The 24,264-nt window shown below is 45.6% G+C and overlaps 1 protein-coding gene and 1 long non-coding RNA gene across 8 annotated transcripts in view; one reads left to right on the top strand and one right to left on the bottom strand.

The window, feature by feature from the left end:
• PHF21A (PHD finger protein 21A) overlaps window positions 1-24,264 on the top strand; it is a 236,619-nt gene that overhangs the window by 184,516 nt on the left and 27,839 nt on the right. For 6 of the 7 annotated variants that reach the window (XM_074955353.1, XM_074955348.1, XM_074955352.1 and 3 more), the window contains 2 exons: window positions 12,299-12,481; window positions 21,891-22,142. In XM_074955353.1, the coding sequence (XP_074811454.1) occupies window positions 12,299-12,481; window positions 21,891-22,142 (435 nt within the window). Of the gene's footprint in view, window positions 1-5,728; window positions 5,777-12,298; window positions 12,482-21,890; window positions 22,143-24,264 lie in introns of those variants that run through there. The other variant, XM_074955350.1, reaches the window with a different exon arrangement.
• LOC141989091 (uncharacterized) lies at window positions 13,797-20,365 on the bottom strand. The gene is made up of 4 exons (XR_012639913.1): window positions 20,222-20,365; window positions 19,765-19,827; window positions 16,533-16,613; window positions 13,797-15,766 (listed from the first exon to the last, which is right to left on the bottom strand). It is a non-coding gene; the product is annotated as an uncharacterized LOC141989091 (long non-coding RNA).

Raw genomic sequence — 24,264 nt, 5'->3', positions numbered from 1 at the left:
GTATGCACACCCCGGTAACGCAAAGGAAGCCCTTTAAGCCACAGCCTCCCCCTCAGTGCCAGTACCAGCCTTGTCAAGGGCATGAACCTTACCGTAGGCGAGGCAGGGATAACAGGCGACGGCGCAATAATAACAACAACAATGCACTAGGTCAGAACCAAGGTCAGCACAGATCCCAGCCGGGCACTAAGCCAGGCTTTTGAAGGTGCGCTTGAGGACAGTGTACCAGACCAGCCACCGGATCCGTCCCCTTGTTTCCTGAACCGCCTGACCCGTTTCTCCCGTGCGTGGTCCAGCATTATGTTGGACCGTTGGGTCTTACGCATCGTATGGAACGGGTACTCGCTGCAATTCTCTTTCCTCCCTCCCTCCCACCCCCCTTCCCCATCCCTCTTCAGGGACCCCTCTCATGAGCGTCTCCTAGAGAAGGAGGTTCGCTCGCTGCTGGAGGCGGGGTTGGTAGAGGCGGTGCCGCATGGACTAAGGGGGAAAGGTTTCTACTCCCGGTACTTCCTCATCCCCAAGGCCAGAGGGGGCCTTCGTCCCATTTTAGACCTGCACAGGCTCAACAAGTTCCTGGTCAAGGCCAGGTTCCGCATAGTCTCTCTGGGCACCATCATCCCTTCCCTGGATCTGGGAGGCTGGTATGCTGACCTCGACATGAAGGATGCGTACTTCCATATCGCCATCCACCCAGCACATCGGAGGTTCCTTCGCTTCACCGTGGGCCAAAAACATTACCAGTTTGCAGTTCTCCTATTCGGTCTAGCCGCAGACCTGTGGGTGTTCACAAAATGCATGGCGGTGGTGGCAGCCTTCTTACGGAGACAGAGGATCTGGGTTTACCCATACCTCAACGACTGGCTCCTGGCAGGTCGATCTGAAGCTGAAGTGCGGGGCCATGTGGAGGTGGCCCGGAGATTGTTCCGCGAGCTGGGGCTCCTGGTCAACGTCCCCAAGTCCACACTCGTGTCCATGCACAAAGTGGAATTCATAGGGGCGGTCCTGGACGTGGTGCAGGCCAGGGTAAGCCTTCCAGTATCCTAATTCCGGGCTATCCAGCAAGCGGTGGCCTCCCTTCGCCAGTTTCCAACGACAACGGCCAGGTGCTGCCTGCGGCTGCTGGGCCACATGGCAGCGTGCACGCACGTGGTCAGGGATGCCAGACTGAGACTCAGGACTCTGCAGGCGTGGCTCACTCGGGTGTACCGCCCAGGCAGGGGCCCCTGGACTTGGTAGTGACAGCCCCAAGGGACATGCTGGACTCCCTGCTGTGGTGGCAGTCCCAGCCTTGCGAAGGCATCCTCTTTGCAGCCCCACAACTGGACATGATGCTGGTGATGGACACGTCAGACCACGTATGGGGGGGCTCACCTGGGGGACCTCAGGACTCAGGGCTTGTAGTCTGGAGCAGAGCAGTCGCTCCATATCAATGTGAGGGAGCTCAGGGCTGTTCGTCTAGCCTGCCAGACCTTTCACGCCACTCTGAGTGATCACAGCGTGACCGTTCTGACAGAAAACGCTACTGCCATGTTTTATATAAACAAGCAGGGCGGGGCCCGTTCCTCGCCACTCTGTCATGAGGCTCTCCTCCTCTGGTACTTTTGTATAGCCCACGCCATTCACCTCAAGGCATCATATCTCCCGGGGGTGCAAAACGAGCTGGCGGACTACCTCATCAGGTCGTATCGCATGCACGAGTGGACGCTCAGAGCGGACGTTGTGCTTTTGCTCTTCTGCAGGTGGGGGTTTCCCCAGGTAGACCTGTTTGCCACCAGGGCCAATGCCCAGCACCCGTGGCTCTGCTCATTCCAGGGCCACAGATGCATTTGCGATCCCGTGGGGAGGGGGCTTGATGTATGCTTTTCCCCCGCTCCCCTTGGTACACAAGGTCCTGTTCAAGGTATGCAGGCACAAGGCGGCAGTGGTATTAATCTATAAACTATAAGCACTGGTTTAATCAATACTATAATACATGGAATCTTGACTTCCTGCTAAATATGTATTCAGAGAATCAAGTGCTTTCTAAATGAGTGGGCTTGAGTTTTGTTAACAAAAGGTTATAGGCTAAAACCAACACAGTAGTTGCTGCATTGTTTCCTAAAAGTGCAGACTAGCCATTCAAATATTTCAGAGATTTCTATAAACCTTGAATCATTCTGTCAGTGGAATAATTTCTGTCCCCTCTGGCCTAGAGTCCTGCATTATATCTCTGTATCCTCAGTCATATTCACTGATACAGTTCTTCATTTTTTACTGTATTACTGTTTTTTACTATTGATAGTTGTACATTTGTCCTCCTTATTAAATATATGTGCATTTAGCTTTGCTACTCCTAAATTATGGCTTTAGTAAATATTTTCCAGTTTAAAGAATAAATATGTGGCAGTGTTCCTTAATCGGCTCTGTTGTCTACAGTGTACATTTTGGTATCTTTCTGTTTTATTTAAAAGCATAGCTATTCTATTTCCCATTCGGTAACAGCAGGATTGTTTTGAAGGGAATGGAGGAAGAGGAGATTGTCTTTAATAAATTCTGGCATAGCCAGCAAATACTTTTTTTTTTTCCCAGACAAGAGTTCAGGTATTATTTGAAATTGTTGTTTTCTCTTGCTGTTTCATTCTCAGCAGTTGGCAAATCTTAAATCATAGAGAATGTTCCTAGTGCATTGTGAAAATGTAGTAGAGTAGACTTAATAGTCCACTTCCTGAATGTGGTGGAAAGTTACAGCAACTCGCTAGCAGGCAACTGGTACATTGAAACAGAGCTAGCTTTGTTTCCATGGTAGAAAAAGCTATAAAATGGATAGCCTTGTAATATTCTCCGTCTCTGTTTCTGATGTTTAAACAATAAAAATGGGATGTCTTTTTTTATAGGAATAGTTTTTGGTGGGTGTTCTAAAAAGAAAATACAAAATCACCAAAGGGAATTTTGGGACATGGTGCAAAAGTTGTTAAATCCCTTGAACTGTGTGTGTGTGTGTGTGTGTGTGTGTGTGTGTGTGTGTGTGTAATATTGGTTAAAAATTTAAATAACCCTTATCTAATAAAGTTGCACTTTAAAAGTGAGGAAAATATAGTTCTGCTTCAGAGAGCATTCCTGACAGGCATCTTATGAAAACCTTTGCATCCGAATTATCTGGATGAGGACAATGAGTGGACCCAGTTTTAAAAAATATATTTTTGTGTTTCTGGAGGGCCATAGTGGCCCAGAAAATTCTGGCCTATGCATCATGGAAGCCAGGAAAAATTCTGCAGCCTGAGACCTGAAAATTCTTGGAACAGGCTTGCTACATGAATGAGACAATAGCATCACTGAATGTATCAATATTGGTAACAATTACAATGTGTAAGAAACACTCAGGTAAGATGCCAAGGACTCTTTGAACTCTTCAGTATGAACAGGGCTTAGTGAAACCTCCTGATGACATCAAGGGTCTAGGAGCCCTGAAATTATGCAGTAGACTTAATAAGCAGTGTTTGACAAATGGGTTTTGAAGTGGTCTGATAGTAGCCACTGCAGAGGACTGGCAGGTCTTCTTTGGATAGAATACAGTAAAGAAATAAAGTGAAGGAAGTGCTTGTCTACACTACAGGTTATGTTGGTATAACTTATGTCACTCAGGGGTATGAATAAGCATATAGTGTCTTCACCAGATACAATGCAGCTGCACCGCTGTAATGCTTCTAGTGTAGACTAGCCATTATTTTCCCTTTTCTTATGGGTGGAAAGGGGTGGTTGGCTTCAGATGGAGTCAACCAATTTTAAAATGATGAGAGGCAGGCAACTTTTCATAAATGTCCAGTATTGAGAAAAAGCAACTACAGGGGAACTTGGACATATTTGAAACCTTTCCTTATGTGTGTCTGATGCAGAAAAAGCTATCAAATTGTGTTTGATAGTTTATCTGAGTTTAAAAATGTGAAGAAACTGTTAATAAAGAGGTAAGAACGGGGACAAAAGAGTTGCAAATGTCTAGGCTTCCAGACCTTAAGGAGATATTTTCAAAGGGTTGTGCAGGGTTTTAGATATGTAATTCGTGTTGATTTTAATAGGAAACATGTGGTCATTGCAAATTTACCCTGAAGACTTGTATGTACTGGAGCACAAACTGATTCAAAGCTGATTAAGCATAGTCCTGGCAACATCATGTTTGAGAACTATTTTTTTACCACACTTCTAGCATGATTTAATGCCCCAGAGTGGACAGGGATTTTTTTCAAACCACTATGCTGTCAAATCCAGCTCTAGCAAGGTTCCACTGCAATTGTTGAATATAGTCCCCAGTCCTGCAAACAGAGCTGTGTGGGTGGACCCTTGTGTAACCCAGGCCTGCTTGGTGTGGCTCTGTGTCCCCCTCTGTTGTCACCTAGCCCAGCTAGAGATGGATGAGTCTGTTACAGCCTTAGCTAAAAGACACAGAGCCGCCCAGAGGGGGGGGCAAGTGGGGCAATTTGCCCCAGGCCCTGGGCCCCTCAGGGGCCCCCATGAGAGTTTTCAGGGGTCCCCACAAGAGTTTTTGGTGGCAGTTTGGCAGCGGGGGGGGGGGGTGTCTTTCAGTGCTGCCGAACACACCCAGAGTGAAGGACCTGCCGCCGCTTCTTCCACTCTGGGTCTTCAGCGGCAATTCGGCGGTGGGGGGTCCTTCCGCTCCATGTCTTCGGCGAAGACCCGGAGCAGAAGAACCCCCGCTGCCAAAGACTCCAGGCCCCCTGAATCCTCTGGGCGGCCCTGAAAAGGCATGTGGCTTTTAGCTCATGCAGTAATGGCTCATACACCTGAGCTTCAGGAGTCCTAGGTTTGATCCCGCCTGTTGATGACTGGTATCTGTCAGCATTACACTTGCACCTGGCTGGTAGATCACCACTGACTTCAATAGGCTCCATGAGTGTGCAAAGATTTGCCCTCACGGATCTGACTGCATAGAATGTAATTGTTTTCAGTGTAGTACAAATTGGCCCCATTGTAGCAAAGTTTGAAAACTGTTTCAGACATGGCTGTGAGCTCTAATATGGACAGGTGCCTTAGGAGTTGTGTAATAAACTGTCTGATTTTGCAGGTGAAACTAAATTATTTGTGTATGTACAATTCACAGCTGTCCTTGGTAATGAATAATGAACACACTGTCCTGTGGCTCTCTGGCTGTGGAGTAATTTTGTAGCTTCAATGCAGGTGTATTTTTATTGACAGAAGGAATTTAACTGACAGAAGTTATTGGTCTCTCCTACAAACTTCAGTTTTACTGGTGGTTCCTCCCAACTGAATATCCTTATAATAATTATGGATGGTAGAAAATGAGGCTATCAAGCAGCTCTCAGCATGCTCTAAAAAGCCAGAGTAGACTTCCAACAAAACAAGTTTTTTCTGCTTATGCTATCTGTCCTGTGCCAAGTATGCAGTCATCTTTTTCCTGCAGGGTAATAATGAAAGTTTGCAAGTGTTTCGCTCCTTTTTTTCCTCCCCAGATCTCCTGGGCTTTGTTTCAGGACCTGGGGGAGGATCAGTTGTGAATGTGATGTGACTCACTTGACTCCTACTCTCCGAAATCCCTTTCTGATTGGCTGTCACCTTGCTGTAACTGTATGGTTTAGGAGTACTCAAGCCTGACTGCCTTTTTTTTCTCCTTTTCCTACTGTTCCCTTCTGTTGTAAAGAACACTGTGGGAACGAGTTCTTGCATGGTTGCTGCTGGTTTCCTTGAGTTAGGAAATCAGTAGAAGAACACCATTATCACTGAATTTCTTATGGATGGCTTCTTATGGACCTGTTTGTGTCGGGTACAGTAATTCTTTAGTTTCCTGTGCAGTTTTTATGTGGAGTTCATTTTTGGCAGGTATTACAAATTTGCGTTTATATTTTGTCCTCTGCTGTGTTCTCCTCTCCTCCCCCTCAATTCGGGTTACTTTCTGGAAATTTGTTCTCTCAGTTCCTGTCTCTGCTTGCTGACATGGCACTTTAGCTTGTTACCATGGTTGATGTTTTCAGAAAGCAATTTTAGATTATTGTTAAATTGTTAAATTATGAATGGGCTGACAGACACAGACCAGTTAAGTCTCCATATAAAATTCTTGAATTAAAAAAATATTTTTACACTACTGTCTTTACTGTGTGCAGTAGGAAGAAACAGATTCAGGCATTGTTAGTCCTTGGCAGTTTTTGGCACTTTTGTGAATACAATAGGAAGTTGTTAATTTTCACTTTGGTCATTTTCAAACTCCCAATTTTTCTGTGACTTTGGATCTGCTTTTCTTTTAATCTCAAGTATCTGGCATACAACTGTGGAGAGAGTTGTCAGCTGACTCTCCTCAGAATATCAAAGAGCATTTTTAGCAGCCAAATAGCTTTTGCTTGATACACTTGATAGTTGCTGAATTCAGTCATTTGCAAAAAGGTCAATAATGTGAATTCACAAGTTTCATTGTGTACTTAACAAGAGTTGAATTTCCTTTCTAGTGGGCAGTCTCTCTGATCTACTTTTTAAAGTTACAGATATGAAACCCTCCAATTTGGCATCCCACACCGACTGCTTTCTTTCTCTGGGAGGTTAGTAGGTGCGAGCGTAGTCTTAATTTCCCTTAGGCAGGGAATTTGGAATCAAAAGCATGGATTATTACAGCTAGAGTTGTGTAGAGGACAGAAGTTCTGTTTTGCAAAAGAATTTCAGTTTGCAAAATTTAGCTTAGTTCCAAATTGGTGCAAAAACCAAAAATTTCAAAGTTCTCCACAAAGGAAAATTTCCCCCTTCTCCCCTTCCAAAAAATTGTTTCAGGTAATTCAAAATGTTTTATTTCAATTTTTACTTTTTAGAATTTTGTATTATAGTATACCATAACAGAAAGTAAAAATTAGTTTCAAATCAAAAAATCAAAATGATTCATTCCAAAAATATCAAAACAGGATATTTTTGACATTGTTAGAACTTTTCTTTCTTGGTTTTAAAAAACAAAATTCCAGCAAAATCAATTCAGTTTCACAAAGCGATTTGATTTTGATGGCATTGCATATCCAATGGAATTTAATTCCATTAAAATTTATCTACTCCATTCCAATTTTAGCTGAGCCCTTTCTACTAGGCCACCATTCTTCCCATTTATTTCATTGCTCTTGAGGCGGGCACACTGTAGAGTTGGATTGGAGCGTATGACCTCATAGTCAAGAGGGATTTACTTGTTTCTCCTGAGACTTTGAATCTGCCCTAAATTGACCGTGGGAGGGGGTATGTGGAAAGCAAGATAGCCTTTTCCTGTGCCACCCAAAAGACTGAAAGTATCCCATTCATGTTGTTCCCAACCCTAGCCTGCCCTAAGGTGCGAGTGTGAAGCTGAGCTTATCCTTGAGCCCAGGTTGCCCATGTGAGGCAGCTAATCAGTCCTTCAGCCTGTAAAGTGATCCTCTGAGGATGAAGAAAAGCTATCAGGAGAGGGAACTTTTATATTAAGTCATCCTTGCCTTTCATAAAATCTATAAAGTAGTAGGAAATCTTTACCCTCCCCCTGCAAAAAATGCCTGTGCCATGATTTCTCCCCCCCCCCCCACTAGACCTTCTTTGTGGTGGTGGTGGTGGTGGTAATAATTAAATTTTTTAAAAATACATGAAAAAATGTTGAAGTTGCAAAGTCAAGGAATCAGAAGTTAGGAAATGTCAGAATTAAGGGTGCCTGTGCAGCCTTCATTTGGACCCCTTAAGTAGAGCAGGAGTTCTACTGTAGTTAAAACTGAGATTCGCTTACTGTTTAACTGTGAGTTTTTTGAGGTATCCAGTATTTAATTACATGATCACATACTATTTTTTCCACTGTCTCGTTCAGTCCACAGAATACTGTATATTCTGGGAATGAATCAGGGTTGTGTAGTGCACGAAGCTGTTGTCTGTACAATCCCATCCTCATTTGTTTTAGATGTTGAAAGATGTATAATGAATTTTCTGGGTGCCCAAACAACAGGGGCAATATTTGCAGAACTTCTGAGTACTCCTTGACTGGGGCTGTATTTTGAATGCATACAATGATTAAAAATGCTAAGTAGTCTGAAAAATCAGGCCCTAGGTGTCCCACCCAAATTAGTAGACATTTTTTACCTTATTTCTCTATGCCTCTGTTCCCAATTTGTAAAATGGGGGTAATAATGCCACCTCCTCTGCATAAGGGTGTTTTGAAAATAAATTCATTGATGTTTGTGAAATACTTGGATAGTACAGTGAATGCACCTTGGAAATGCCCATGAGGAAATTAATAGTTTTGCATTCAGTACAGGGGTTGGATCATGGGTGGCACGTGAACCGCTGGCTGGGGGAGGCTAAACCCCAGCCCTGCCCTTTCCGGCCAAGGCCCCGCTGGAGCCAAGCCCCACCTCCATCAGAGCCGCTGCCCCCCTCCCCCCCACAGCCGCTGGCCCAGTTCCACAGCTAGCACCCCAGCCCCAAAGGCACACTGGGAGGGTGGGCAGCGCACGGCCCCATCCTCTCAACCCGGGGGAGCAGGAAGGCAAGCGGTGCGTGGCCCCATCCTCCACAGCTCAGGAGGGCGGGCAGCGTGCAGCCCCAGTCCTGGAGCGTGGGAGGGAGGGCAGCACGTGGCCAAGCCTCCCCAGCTCCGGAGCGTGGGAAGGCACGGCCCCAGACCCAGAGTACTGGGGGGCTGGATTGGGAGCCAGGAGGACTACTGGAGCTGCAGCGTCACAGCAGGGGGTGGGGTCATGCCTGGTTGTTTGGGGCGGCAACGCCTCCCCCTGCCTATGTGACCCGCTGCCCATGGGTTGGATGATGTATAATAGATAAGACCTGAAGCCACACTTTGAATGAGGAGGATAAAAAGAATATTGAGTAACAATACACTCACTGAGCACTGTCCATTCTGTACTCTGAATGAGATAGGGGTCTGTGGAAAATATAGTGTGAAATCATTTAATTAAGACCGTCATAATGCATACAAAGACAGGGGCCTGTGATGGGATCTATCAGGCCTTTTTTGGTTGCCTGGGTTTTCCTGAAGCAGTGGTGGTCTCAGGCGTAGGCTGTCTCATAGGAAATGGATGGATTCAACCCCTACAAGATAAGACTGACGGCCTGTGTTCTCACACCCAAGAAACAGGTACAGGTTTTCTTGGGATTGACAAGCTGTTACTGAAGGTTCATGTCCCATTTTGCAGCTCTTTTGGCAGATCTCATGAAAGCCACTGCAACCAGAGCAATCCAGTGGATAACTGAATGTAACAAGCCCTTTACCAAAATAAAGACTTTCTTCTTCAAGTGATGGTCCCTGTCTGTATTCCGCTGAGGGTTAAGCACATGCACCATGTGCCTGGAGCCAAAGCTTTTGAAAGTAGTACTGTTCTGTGGTCTGAGCATGTGCCCTAGTCTGCCTTGTCTCACCAGTGGTGATAAACGGTGCGACAGGCTGCCAGCGTCTCCAGTTCCTTCTCAAGGCCACATGATCCAAGTCGGAGCTTCTACTCCTATCATCCTCGTGATGAACTTTCCAAAACTTTCAAAACTATCGTTAGTGCTGTTTGTAGTTTAAATTTCTTATCTGTTCTGCATTTATTTTTTGGTTTTTCTTCGATTCTTCCTTTCGTACCTGATTTAGAACTTGGGACGCCACTTCGACAGTGTTTCCCCCAACCTTACACCCCCACTTCCACCTCCGTAATGTGGGCCTGGGTACTGGATTATGCTGAAGACGCTGGGTTTCAAACGCTGGCTGTCCTTCCTGCCCTCACTAGTTTTCCATCAGCAACGAGCACCAGCGCTGTTTGTACTGCTTGGGGGAAGCCCATATTGCGTCCAGGTGAAGTATGTGCCTCTCCTGCCCATACTTGGGAGAACCAGAGTCTCCGTTTCAGGAAAGACCTTATGGAGGCTGCCATGGGAGCAGTATTAGATCTTGGATGGGGAACCCCCTCCCCTTTTCCCCCCCAGTACATCAGCCTGAATAGGCGAAGCGTGCCCCTTCTGCCGCAGAACCTCCATCAGGCTTCGTTGGTACCAGTGCTAAGAACCCCACACTGGGGCTTAGCCATGAACCAAGGAAGGATGCACATAACAATGGCAGTAAGTCTTCCTCCAAGTCTCAGAAGTACTCTGCACCGTCCATGGGTTATGGCCGTCCATGGGTTATGGCTAGGCTGATTGGCAAACTGGGAGCCATGATGGCTAACCCCTCCTTTACTACTTTCCATAAAGACAAGATCTCTTTATGCCTTCACCCCAAGTTCCTACCCAGGGTGGCTTCCCAATTCCACCTCAATTACCTACCTTCTTACTCAAGCCTCGAATGAGAAAAGAAGGCTTCACTCATTCGAAGGGCATTGGCTTTTTACGTTGAGCAGACAAAGCTGTACAGGAAATCCCTTGGGTTTTTCATTGCCATGGTGGAGAGAATGAAAGGGCAAGTCATTTCCACCCAGAGAATCTCCAAGTGGGTCTCGGGGTGCATTATGCACTGCTATCAGTTATCAGGATGATCCCCACCTCGAGGGATTCGGGCCCATTCCATGAGATCACAAGCATCAACTACAGCCGCACTCCACAATGTGCCCTTCACAGATATATGCAAGGCAGCCACATGAAGTTCAGTACACACCTTTTCCACACACTACACTCTAGTGCATGATTCTGCAATGGACGCTTGGTTATTTGTTACTCACCCTCAGTGGAATAGCATAGGGACCATGGCTTGAAGAAGAAAACGAGATTACTTACCCATAACTGGAGGTTCTTTGAGATGTGTGGTCCCTATTTGTATTGCAAACCTATCCTCCTCCTTCCCTCTGCTGCGGATTCAACAGCTCTGTGGTAGAGAAGGAACTGGAGACGCCGGTGGCCCAACCGTCCCTTTATCACCTCAGGCAAGACCATGGCGCATACACGGACAGCTGAACAGTACTACTTTCAAAAGGTCCGGCTCCGGGCGCATGGTGCATGGGCATAATGCTCAGTGGAATACAGATAGGGACCACACATCTCAAAGAACCTTCAGTTACAGGTAGGTAACCTCATTATCCTATGTCAACTTCCTTCGGTGCCTGGACTACTCATGCTCGTTTTTACTGCAAATTCAGACTTCCCCAGTTGCTTTGGGAACAGTGTTGTCATATAGTTTTCAAGGTGTGGAACATCCAGTATTATACCTAAATTGGAAACTGCAGTGAGGAGAGATTAGATACTCCACCATCAAGCAGGAGTGCTTGGCCATCAGATTGGCTGTAGGGCCTTAACATTATTATCTTTTAGGTGTTCCCTTTGACCTAATAATGGATCATGCATCAATTAAATGGTTGCAGACGATGAAGGACAATAATCCTGGTGTTACTCAGTGGTATTTGGTGCTGCAACAATGTGCCTTTCATGTGCAAAACCAAAGGAGTTCACATCACCAAGGTGCAGTTTCCTTTCCCCAAGATAGTGGGGTTATTGCAGAAGGGGGAGATTGGGCCCAAAGCTCGTTCTGCAGGGGGAGGTGTGTGATGGGGTCTATCAGGCCTTCTCTGCACTCCTGCTGGAAGTGTCAGTGCCCTGACACTCCCAGCTAAAAGTAAACCTGTGCAGACCAGGCTACCAACAAGATTTAGTCCTCCAGAGGCCGAGATGGGCCTGGAGAAAGTGACCAATCAGGAGCTAGCAGACTAGTTAAGAAGGCTTGCCTGCTTCTTCTGAGGGATCCATGTCTCATCCAGTTCTCAGTGCAGGATGAGACTGGGACAGAGGAGCAATCAGTGTCAACTCTGAGACTCTTAATAAGTCTGTATTGATCATGTGCCAACTGCGATTTTCAGAAGCTTATGAATTGGCCAGATTTTGGTGGTTTTCATAGGGACAGCAAAAAGCCCATCTCTATCACTAGGGCAACACCCCTGCTAAACTTGTTCCAAAAGCATGGAGGCAAGTCACCCATTAGGCCAATGGCAGAGTTGGGAATAAAACCCCCGTCTCATGAGTCCCAATCCAGTGTTCCATCTACTAGACCACGCTGGTTCCCAAATCCTAAAAAAAGAAATCCTGCTGGAACTTCTGAACAAGACTTTTTCAGTAAACACTTTACTCTTTCTTCTTAAGCCGTGTGGGAGAAAAGGATTTATTTTAGGCAGTGGTGGGGTCAGGATTTCTTTTATTTCTAAACATATGACGCATTTCTCTTACCAGAGTGACAATATGAATCCTTTGCGTTTTGCCTCCATAATCCAGTAAAAAAGGTCCTAAAGCATTATCCTCTTATTTATTTATTTATTTATTTTATTTACTTATATATATGTGCAACTAAATTCTATAACCATTTCTGTTTGTGTTTCTGTTCATCTGGTAGAAGAGAGTGGTGGAACAGCTGCGGAAGAATCTGATTGTAAAGCAGGAACAGCCAGATAATAAGTTTCAAATACAGCCATTGGTACAGTCAGAAAACAAACTACAAAATCCACAACAGCAACCACTACAACAACTTCAGCAGCAGCAGTCTACTGCACCCTCTCCAAACCTGATTGGATCACAGGTAAAAACACTGGAAGCCTTTCTGTGATATGCAGGGCATGTTGTTTATTTAGGGTGAAATTCATCTCTGTGCAGAGGGATGAGCATAAAGGCTAATTTAAGTCCTTGAAACAGAGTTCAAGTGGGACTTAAATGGTGTGTAGGCCTTGTGGTGGCCCTCTGCGCAAATGGATTTGCCCCTTTGTTCACATACAAGTGGGGTTCTGTTCCTGGTCCCTTCTTTTGCTGTCACTTCTAACCAAAGTCAAAATAAATTGCAGTTTATGATTTTTGTTATTTCTGTTAAAAGCGGGTTCAGAACCTCCAAGTTCAGGAATGGAGGAAGTACCACCTTTCTAAAAGTAAATGTTAACCAGTATTTCTTCTAGTATGCAAGGGCAAGAATTGTAGCCCATAAGGCATCTATACATAGTGAGTCTGAAGAAGCAGTTAAGGTCTATTATATCAGTATGACTCACCCCATACAGTGGAACAGTTTTCTAGTACAGTTGCACAGAAGAGCAGAGGTTAAAACACAATGCACTGTAGAGCAGGTCATGTTTACATAGGAGTATGGTAGAATTCACTCTTGGAGTTCCCTGAAGTATACGATTCTTTTTTTTAACCTTCAAGGTCTACTCTTCATGTAAAACTTATACTTAGAACTAGGTGTTCTGTGATCACATAAGTCTCAGTTCAATAAAATACTGAAGTACTTGAAGTTAAGTATATGCTTTAGTGTTTTGATGAATCAGAGTAATAATTCTTCTTCGAGTGCTTGCTCATGTCGATCCATTCTAGGTGTGTGCATGCCTATGTGCACCGTCGTCGGAGATTTTTGCCTTAGCGGTATCCATAGGGTCGGCAGTGGCACATTGGAGTGCCATGTTCATGCATCGGTATATTAGGCACTACTGACCCTGTGCCCTCTCAGTTCCTTCTTACCATCCCTGATAGTTGGTCAGAGCACCTTATCTTGCATTGCAAGAGTGTTAGCGGTTCTTAATAGCCCATTGTCTGTCATCTTTGTATATAGTTCTTAGGTAGTTAGTTAGCCATTAACTTAAATGTTAGTTTAGTTGCTAAAGTCCTCGCTAAAAGAAAAGGAGTACTCGTGGCACCTTAGAGACTAACCAATTTATTTGAGCATAAACTTTCGCGAGCTACAGCTCACTTCATCGGATGCATACTGTGGAAAGTGTAGAAGATCTTATTATATATAAGATCTACACTTTCCACAGTATGCATCCGATGAAGTGAGCTGTAGCTCACGAAAGCTCATGCTCAAATAAATTGGTTAGTCTCTAAGGTGCCACAAGTATTCCTTTTCTTTTTGCGAATACAGACTAACACGGCTGTTACTCTGAAAGTCCTCACTGGGACTTTGCCCCAGAGTAGGGCATGCCCCATTCCCCAGGCTTCAAACCGTGTTCGTCATGCAACAGGCCGATGTCTGTTAGTGACCCCCACAGCAGCTGTTTGAAGTGCTTGGGAGAATTCAATATAAAAAACAAGTGTAGGATTTGCAAGAACTTTTGTCTCAAAACCCAGAAGGAGTGGAATATCCGTTTGAAAGCCCTTCTCATGGAGGCTGCACTTCGTCCTGCGTCGGAAGCCTCACGATCGGACTCCGCTTCCAGCACCGCAGCATTGGTGTGGAGCACTCCGCCTGGTACCATTCCCCCTTGGTGGTGCCTGAAAAGCATCTCCATGACCTAGGACCCCAGCCCTGCAACCTCAGTCTCCAGCCAGAAGACCCAGTTCTCCAGCACCATGCCCTCCTTTTACAAGGCATGGAACACTGGAATCGAGGCACTGATCTCCGTTCTCTCAGTATCGGCCAGCCTCTCACCAGAGATCACCCCGGCGCAGATCCCTATCACCTAGATGATCTCCCAGGCATCGATCCCCACCAGCGTGGGACCGCTCACCATCGCAGCACTGGTCTCCGCTGTTCCAGTACCGCTCAATGGACAGATGCTGATCCCCATCCTCTAGGCATCGGTCTTCAGCAAGGGTCAGCCAGCAGACGCAGGCCTCCAGAGCCCCACCTTGGTCACTGGAAGGGGATTGGTCCGAGTCGGAGCCAGAATTCAGTCCCTCACCAAGGAAGTATGGCTTTCAGTCGGCACCAGAGATCTGCACAACATCTGCGGTGGCGGCATGGCAGCAGGGCCAGTGGCCGGCTTAATGGCCTTGTTGGAATCCTTGGGGTATACGAATGATGCCGGTTGCATACTCCCACCACTCCCCCCTAACCGCCTCGGACAAACGACTCCTAGCACTGGGTTCGGAGCACAGTGCGGAATCTGACATGGGGACAGCACAACAGGCGCCAATGCCTAGGGAGCCGTCCCCAGAAGGGGAAGGGGAACCCACCCCTCCACCTGCAATGCTCTCATTGTCTTTGTTGCTGGATAAAGCGGTGGCAGGGCTCTCCCAGACTGATAGTCTCCCCCCAATGACTTTAAAGAGCACCACGCTCTCCTTAAGAGAGTGGCTGACAACTTAAACCTGAAAATTAAGGAGTTGGCGGCAAGTGGGTGACCTTTTCAATGTCATATCTTCCACTGCCTCGGCCCGCATCATGCTGCCAGTCCACCCAAGGGTCCTCGGGATCACTAAGGAGTTGTGGCAGACCTCTTCCATTCTGCCCAGTTCCAAAAGTGCAGAAAAGAAGTATTATGTCCCCACAGAGGGGTGTGAATACCTCTATACGCACCCACCTGCTGGGTTTCTGGTTGTGTCCACAGTCAACAAGAGGGACAGGCAGGGACAGGTGAGCAGCACACCTAAGAATAAAGACTCCAAGAGACTGGACCTTTTTAACAGAAAGATTTATTCGATGGCCAATCTGCAATTTCGGGTGTCGAACCACCAGGCCCTGTTGAGCAGGTACAGTTTTAATCTGTGGAACTCCCTTGGCAAGTTCGAGGAGGCCCTCCCACAGGACCGCACCCAGGAGTTGGCCACAATAGTGGAGGAGGGCAAATCAATGGTGAGGGGCACCCTCGAGATGGCCTAGGACGCAAGGGGCTTGGTGACCAGCATTGTTCCCTCTGCAGTGGTGATGAGGCGCAGCTCTTGGCTGCAGTCCTTGGGTTTATCCGAGGAGATGCAGCCCACTCTCCAGGACCTCCCGTATGAGGGAGCAGGGGCTCTTCTCTGAGCTCATGGATGCAAGGCTGCATGACCTTAAACTCCCATGCCACCCTCCACTCCCTGGGCCTTCATGCTCCACAGCAGGCTAGGAAGCAGTTCTCTCCTCTCTCTCCTCCTAGGTCCTGGGAGCCTCCCCAGAAGGGCACTTATAGGAGAAAGGACAGAGACAAGGGGTTTAAATGACAATGCCCCTCGTCCTCCCATTCGCTTGCTTAGCCCAGCCCTTCAAGACACCATGGGAGCCAAAGACAGGCATTCTGAGGGTGTGCTCAAGGATTGCACCCCAGTCATATTCCAAGATCCACCCTCCTATTTTTTCCTCAGCCGTCGCGGCCCTTCCAGTCAACCTGGTCGCAAATAACCTCGGACTGTTGGGTGCTCAACGTAATATCTTCAAGCTACACCCTACAGTTCTTAGCCTCCCCTCCCTCCGTCCCCCTTTCCCGTTCCTCTTCAAGGACCCTTCTCATGAGCAACTCCTCTCCCAGGAGGTAGACCGCCTCCTCAAAATGGGGGCAGTAGAGGAGGTCCCTTGGGAAATGCGGGGAAAAGGGTTATACTTCCATTATTTCCTAATCCTGAAGGCAAAAGGGGGCCTGCGACCCATCCTAGACCTGCGACACCTCAACAAGCATCTCAAAAAGTTGAAGTTCCACATGGTTTCCTTGGCCTCCATTATTCCCTCCCTGGATCTGGGAGACTGGTATGCTGCCCTCAACTTAAAGGATGCATATTTCCATATCTCCATCTTCCAAGGACACAGAAAGTTCCTCCGTTTTATGCTGGGCCAGTGCTGTTTTCAGTTCTCAGCACTACCCTTTGGTCTCTTGTCAGCCCCGAAAGTGTTTACAAAATGCATGCCATCAGTGGCCATTTACCTAAGGCATTGGGGTATTCAGACTTATCTGTACCTCAGTGACTGGTTCATCAAAGGCCAATCCTGGAATCAGGTGCAGCTGCACCTCAGTCTGGTTCGCTCCACCTGTCATGATCTAGGTCCATTAATAAACGAGAAAAAAATCAACTTTAGTTCTGGTGCAGCGCATAGAGTTCATTGGAGCAGTCCTCGACTCTACTTGGTCCAGAGCCTTCCTCTCTGGAGCCCGATTCCGAGCCATGACAGACCTGATCTCATGCATGCGAGGCCACCCTCTCACCATCGCTCACACATGCCTGAGGTTGTTGGGTCACATGGCAGCCTGTACTTACGTGGTCCGGTACGCATGGATTCGCCTCAGGCCCCTACAGGCTTAGCTGGGGTTGGTCTGTATCCCCAACAGACACAACATAGACCTTGTAGTCTAGGTACCGAACCACATACTGTCATCACTCACATGGTGTTTGAATCTCATATCAGTGTTGGAGGGAGTCCCCTTTGCGGCTCTGGCCCCTTCGGTTACCCTAGTCTACAATGCCTCAGATCTGGGGTTAGGGTGAGCAGACGTCCCGATATTTAGTTGTTTGTCCCGCGTCCTGACCGATGTACGGTCGGGACGCCATTTGTCCCGATATTCTGCTTCGGCGGCACTCCGGCTTTTTTTTTTTTTTTCCCCTTGGGGCAGCAAAAAACCTAGAGCCAGCCCTGGTGGCGGGCTTGAGTCTGTGGCTGCCACCCCATGTGTCCCGATATTTTGTTCTTGTCATCTTGTCACCCTGTCTGGGGTGGGGAGCCCATCTGGGAAATCTCAGCATGCAAGGTTGTTGGTTGAGTAACAATTGCTTCCTACACATAAATGTCAGAGCTCAGAGCGGTTTGCTTGGCCTGCCAAGCTTTCTTTCCTCATATAAAGGGCAGGTTGGTTCAGATCCTGACAGACAACACTGCCACAATGTTCTATATTGACAAGCAAGGCGGATCCCGATCGTCAGTCCTTTGCCAAGAAGCTCTCAGGCTGTGGAACTTTTGTGTTCAGCATGCCATTCATCCCTTAGCTGCACACCTCCCCGGGGCCAGGGATGCGAATGGTTTGCTCCATCCGGAGGTGGTCAGCATCATCTTCCAGAGGTGGGGGACTCCCCGAGTGGACTTGTTTGCCTCCAGGCAGAACAGGAAGTGCCACATTTTCTACTCGATTCAGGGGATCAACAGGGGTTCCCTGTCAGACACCTTTCTGCTCCCGTGGTTGGGGGCCCTCATGTATGCCTTCACTCCACTGCTGTTAATCCATAGAGTCCTCATGAAGATCAAGCAGCACAGGGCAAAGGTGATTCTCATAGCACCGGCTTGGCTGCACCAGCACTGGTTCGGCACGCTGCTGGACCTTTTGGTGGCCACCCCATTACAGCTGCTGCTCCTCCAGCCGGACCTGCTGTCCCAGAACCATGGCAGTTATCTGCACCCAAACCTCACAGCTCTGTACCTGACAGCTTGGCTGCTGCATGGTTAAATGCAGAGGAGCAAGATGCTCGACTGGTGTCCAACAGGTCGTGTTGTGCAGCAGAAAGCCCTGTACCTGGCCAAATGGGAGTAGTTCACATGCTTGACCTCGAATAAAGGTATTCAGCCTGAGCAAGCCTCACTGCAGTTAATCCTGGACTATCTTCTGTATCCTCAAGCTCCACGGCCTGTCTCTTTCTTCCATTAAGGTCCACTTGGCTGCTATTTCAGCCTTCCATCCACCGCTCCAGGGCAGGTCGATTTTCACTCAGGACATGAAGGTCAGGTTCCTCAAGGGCCTGAAGTGCCTCTACCCCATGTCCGGGACCCCGTCCCTCCGTGGGACCTGAATAAGGTTTTCCCAGGTTATTGGAAGATACTGTCATATCTGTCATGGTGAATCTCAAGTAGGAGCAGAGACATTATTTTACCTCTGTATTTTGTGTTGGTGTGACCACTGCTGGCTTACTGTGCCCAGTTCTAGTGTCTAGAATTCAAGAAGGATGTTGATAAATTGGAGAGGGTTCAGAGAAGAGCCAGGATTGGAAGGATGTTGAAGGATTAGAAAACCTGCCTTACAGCGATAGATTCAAGGAGCTCAATCTATTTAGTTTAACAAAGAAAGTTAAGGGGTGTCTTGATCACAGTCCTTAAGTGCCCTACATGGAGAACAAATATTTGGTAGTGGGCTCTTCAAGACAGCAGAGAAAGTTATAACTTGATACAATGGCTAGAAGTTGAAGCTAGACAAATTCAGACTAGAAATAAGATGTACATTTTTAGCAGTGAGGGTAATTAACCACTGGAACAATTTACTAAGGGTTGTAGTGAATGCTCCATCATTGGCCATTTTTAAATCAAGATTGGATGTTTTTTCTAGAAGCTCTGCTCTAGGAATTATCTTGGGGAAGTTCTATGGTCTTTGTTGCACAGGAGGTCAGACTTTGTTGCACAGGAGGTTATAATGGTCCCTTTTGGGGTTGGATTCTATGAATAAGAACAATGGCACTTGGACAACATCAATAAGCTGAAGGGCAAGGGACACTGCCATTGGAACAGAATGAATGAACAGTGTTGCATCCTAAAAACTATTCTAATCTCAGTTACACTGATATAAATCTGGAGAACCTCTGCTCGCTACCATTCACACTCTGCCGTGTTTCTACTGACTAACAAAACGTGCCTTCTCTCCTAGAAGAGAAAAGCCTATGTACCTATTAGGAAAAGTAAAATATTTGCCTCTTTTTAAAGTTTCCTGATTTTTTAAAGTTTTGTAACTAACATATCTTCCAAGGCACTTCAGCAGAATGAATTTTTTAGGTGAAAGTTCAATTGCAATTCAAGTTAGGACTAGAGACAACCTAATTAGAGGTAAATATACTGCCCTAATGGTAACATTTTACTATAATCCAATATTGTATGATTTGTAAAAAGCAGCAAACCTGTTTTTAAAAAATCACATTGCTATGGATGTGAAATTTTATGGTCTTACTGCTGATGTTACATCAGTATTAATACATAAACTGAAATATAGAGATATTCACATAGAAATATTCCATCTTTAGCTGCCAAAAAATAATTAACATGCAGCAACGTGACAGAGGGAAATTCATTATCTGGGCTCTGCTGATTAGAGGTTTGCTTTCGTTATATACGATCTCACTAGAAGCCCTTGATAGAGTCATGTCTTGTATTACATGATTGATTACATTTTTCTTTAAAATGTATGTGGGTGAATGTAGTATTAATGAAAATGATCCTCTTACTGTTATATCTCACTGGAACACTTTGTTCAATGCCACTGCACAACAGGAAGGAGGTTGCTTGTCCTGGAGAGAGTACAGCAGAGGTCAATAAAGAAACTCATGAATCGAAGATATAAAGAAAGGTTAAGGGAGTTATTCTTATTCTTGTGATACAGAAGACAACGTTATAAATGGGATTGATAAAATTTATAAAGGGTCAAATTCACTGCTCGTGAAAATAGTTCACATGTGAGGGGTTCAAAAACTAGAGTATATCGTCTAAACAGTAGGAAATTAGAAGAATACTGGTAATTAAGGCAAAATAAATTCCCAAATAATGTAATAAATATACTGAAAAAGTTACCTGGGAAAACAATTGAAATTACACATGGATTTGTTTTTTAAGGAGGGGAAAGAATGGTGAAATTAAAATAAGCTGACATAAAGCAGGCATGTTAGCACCAGAAAAAAGTGTCACCTGATACCTGGCCCAACATTTCTTCTGTTCTAGGGCATAGTAGCACTTGCATCAGAGAGATGCAGGCCATGGTTCTCATTTTGTACTGGGAACATCTGATCATTCCACCAAGAAGTCTGGAAAGATGCAGTGACATCAGTATAGTAGATCTGATGAAGAAGAAAGCAAGTTCATTCACCAGTTCCTTTAGCTGCCATTTGTCTTTATTTTTTTAAAAATGTATATTTTGATCTGGCATCATGTGGAAATAGTTGCCTTGTTCTCTTCTGCGTGATTATTTCTCCTTTCCCATCTCTCCTTAACAAACATTTCAGTAAACAGTAAAATTTAAAGGAAAATATTGCAGGGGTAGTCAGTCTCTTTAACCCAGATTTTTAAAGGTACTTAAGCATTGCTTTGCTCAGTGTTGCAAAGCCTAACTGATTTAGGAGCCTAAATCTCATTTTCTAATGGGATTTAGGCACTTAGGAGACAAACTCCTATTTAACGTCAATGGGTTTTAGATAAATTGCCTAAATTACTTTTGAAAATGAGATGTAGGTTCCTAAACCAGTTAGGTGTTGCAGCTGTAAGCACAGCAATACCGAAATATATTTAAAAATCTGGGACTTAACATATTAATCTTGAGAATTGATATTTGCAGCTGTAGTAGATTTAGGCATTTCATATTTGTGCTGGGACTAGAGGCTCCAAAATTGCTGTCTTCAGGTGAGGCCAAGAGAAATCACATTGTCCAGCAACCTAGGACAAGGAAAATTCCAGTATGAACAAGTGAAATTTAATTGGTTACTGCCTGTTGGACAAACTAAAAGTCAACACTTAAAACTCCAGGATGTATCCAGCCTGAGGCTGAAACTAAAAACTGGCTGCCTCCCATATCAGTTTCCTTGTAACACAGAAATAGTGATGGAGGATTTTTCCACCAAGCTTATTATTTTTCTAGTTTCCTTCTGTAGCCGCAGTTAGCTAGTTGGCCTCCTGCCCTTCTCAGGGAAGGGAAGAGTCCAGATTGCTAAATTACTGTACATATAACTAAAAACAAAAAAATGGATATCCAAAATTGAGGTCTAGCTTTGTCCTTAAAGATGTCAATGTTGAAATGTTTCCTCCTCCTTCCTCTAATAAAATGATCATTTTGGATAACTAAATTATCTGAAAAATAGAAAACTTTCCTCTAAAGGTTTGGATCTCTGCTGATGAGAGAGATGCTGGGACTGTATCTTTACTAGATGTGCTCCATAAATTTTCACATTTAAAGGATTGAAACTGAAACTGACACTCATGACAATATTCATGTGGCAATAATACAAAGCTAAAAGATGTAAGAGAAGTAGGTGCTATGCCTCTACTAACACCTGATTAATCTCACAATGTGTTTTCCCATTGTACATGCATACTATATTTGCATTGTTCACAATACTTTCTGTATGATTGCAAGTTTTAGTAAAGATTTATCTCAGGGCTTTGTCAGATTAAGAATTTTTTCCATTTCTCCAGTTTTTGCAGGCATAGGGTAAAGTGTGTGTATATTAGAGAGCAGACAGAATCAATGCTGTTTTTTCTCCCATTTTTACCTATAATTTCTGACTGACTGAGCTCAAGTATAAGCAACATCCTGTCCAATATGTAACGTTCTAAACTCTTAAGCTGTGTTTTCTGTTTCCCTTAGAAAACTGTGACTACAACGTCTATGATCACCACTAAGACACTACCTCTCGTCTTGAAAGCAGCAACTGCAACCATGCCTGCCTCTGTTGTGGGTCAAAGACCTACCATTGCCATGGTTACTGCAATCAACAGTCAGAAAGCGGTCCTCAGCACCGATGCACAGAATACGCCAGTCAACCTCCAGACAACAAATAAAGTTACTGGTCCAGGAGCAGAGGCAGTCCAAATAGTGGCAAAAAACACAGTTACTTTGGTAAGCCAGAAGAAATAGTCTGTGTGTGTGTGAATGTGGGACTGTGTGCACCTGTTGAGCTGTGTGTATTCACCAAGGGGGACTACTTAAAATACTACTTATAAACAGGCTGGTTTTGCCCCACAGAAGGAAAAATGAACTCTTACACATAGGAACATGCAGTACCTCATTGATATTGTGAGGTTTAATTAGTTGAAATGCTTTGAAAGCCTAAGGGAAAAATATTTATTATTTATGTATGTTAATATTTTTATTGAATTAAGTCATTATTGTAGTCACTCTGTGTAAAGCTTGCCCTAGAAGCTGGGTCTTTGGAAAGATACTGTTACTAGTATGAAGTTCTTGTTACCTCATCTGCAGAGCTCTGTTGTGAAAAAATATTGTTCTGTAGTTCTGGTTTTGGAAGCTTTGTGGACTTTATTTATTTGGTTGGTATAGATCCTCATCTTATCTAATGTGTCAAACTTCTCTTGTTTTCTTTGCTCACTGAATTTACATAGGGTTAGGATACACCTCCCATCCTATCAGGTCTTCATTTACCACATCCTCTTACCAGGATCCAGCCATCATAAGCCCACATTTTGGAAAGTGTCTCACTTTTGATTATATCAGGCTTTCAGAGAGTGCTTAGCAGCTGCTGTGTAACTGATCAGCTGCACAGAATTTTGTTTAAAAATGTAAACAATAGCAATGTGGGCATTTGGGTTTCTGCGACTAGAGACCAGGCAATTGAACAGAGCCATTACAGGGAAGTTTTACTTTGTGGCTAAAGGCTGATCCAGGGCTTCATCAACAGTCAGGCCAATTTATATCGTAAATTTTCCTTTATAAGATAATACAGCTTTGATGGATGTAAATAGCCAGTGTTTTGCTTCTGAATGAGGCAAATAGTTGTATTTGTGGTGGAGAAACCTCTTTAGGTGGAGTCTTTTTTCACCATCCCCACTGTTGTGATTATCTCCCAGAAGGATTGATAAATATCTGCTCAGGCTTAGTCCTTGCTGAATAACTTACCTGGTCCACAGAGCTGACCCTTCTTTTAATTGTCACTAATGATTAAGGCTACAATTTAGTCATGGGTATTTTTAGTAAAAGTCACGGACAGGTCACGGGCAATAAACAAGAAGTCACTGCCAGTGACCTGTCCATGACTTTTACTAAAAATACTCCTAACTAAATCTTAGGTGCTGGGCGATGGACGGCGCTCCAGTGGATGCTGCCGCTCTGGGGGAAACGTGCTCTGGCGGTCGCTGCAGCTCCTGGGGTGGGGGAAGTGCAGCCCTGAGCCCCACCGCCGCCACCCCCATTGCGTCTCTGGGCAGGGGATGGCCCATAGCCACACCACTGCTGCTCCAGGTCGGGGGCGGCCTAGGATCCCACCACCGCACCTCCAGGGCAAGGAGGGTGGCGGTGGTGGCGGCTTGAGGCCCCACTGCTGCTGTTGCTCAGGGCGGGGGTGGCCTGGAGCACTGGTGCTGCTGCTGGGAGGTGGCCCAGGGCACTGCTGCTGCTCCCAGACTGCTGCTCCAGGGCAGCACCTGGGACCAGCTGCCTGGGACCACAGTAGCAGCTGCCAGGGTGGCCTGCCCCAGGGCCACCGGAGCATCAGCCAATGCGGGTGGCCCCGGGGCCATCCCAGCTGCTCAGGTGGCCCTGGGGTCAGCCGCCCCACCCACTGCCGAAGTCACAGATGTCCCAGAAAGTCACAGAATCTGTGACTTTCGTGACCTCCATGAAAGACTCGCAGGTTTACTAATTGTATGTGTTTCTATAGTGTTTCTATCAAGGATCTCAAAACATTTTCCCATATAATTAAGACTTACAGCATGCTGGTGAAGTATTAGTATTGCTATTTTACATTGTTGAACAGAGCTACAGAGAAGAAAGAGCCAACATTTTCAAGTGTAAACTAAATTTGCGTGTCTCAATTTTGGGTGCTCCACTGAAGACAACTAGGATCAACTTTTCAGAGTGTTGGGCCACAGTAGCTTCCACTGATTTCAGTTAGAGTTGGAAGTGCTTAGCTTAGCCCCTCTAAAAATCACGGCTGAGGTGCCTCAAGCCATATATTCAAAATTAAAAGCCACTTTTGAAAATTCAGGCCAAAGTTATTAATTCAGGG

This window comes from Natator depressus, chromosome 6 (assembly GCF_965152275.1).
Source record: "Natator depressus isolate rNatDep1 chromosome 6, rNatDep2.hap1, whole genome shotgun sequence".
NCBI classification, from domain to species: domain Eukaryota; kingdom Metazoa; phylum Chordata; order Testudines; family Cheloniidae; genus Natator; species Natator depressus.
Note: the sequence above shows the minus strand (reverse complement) of the source record. Positions and strands in the feature narration are given on the sequence as shown.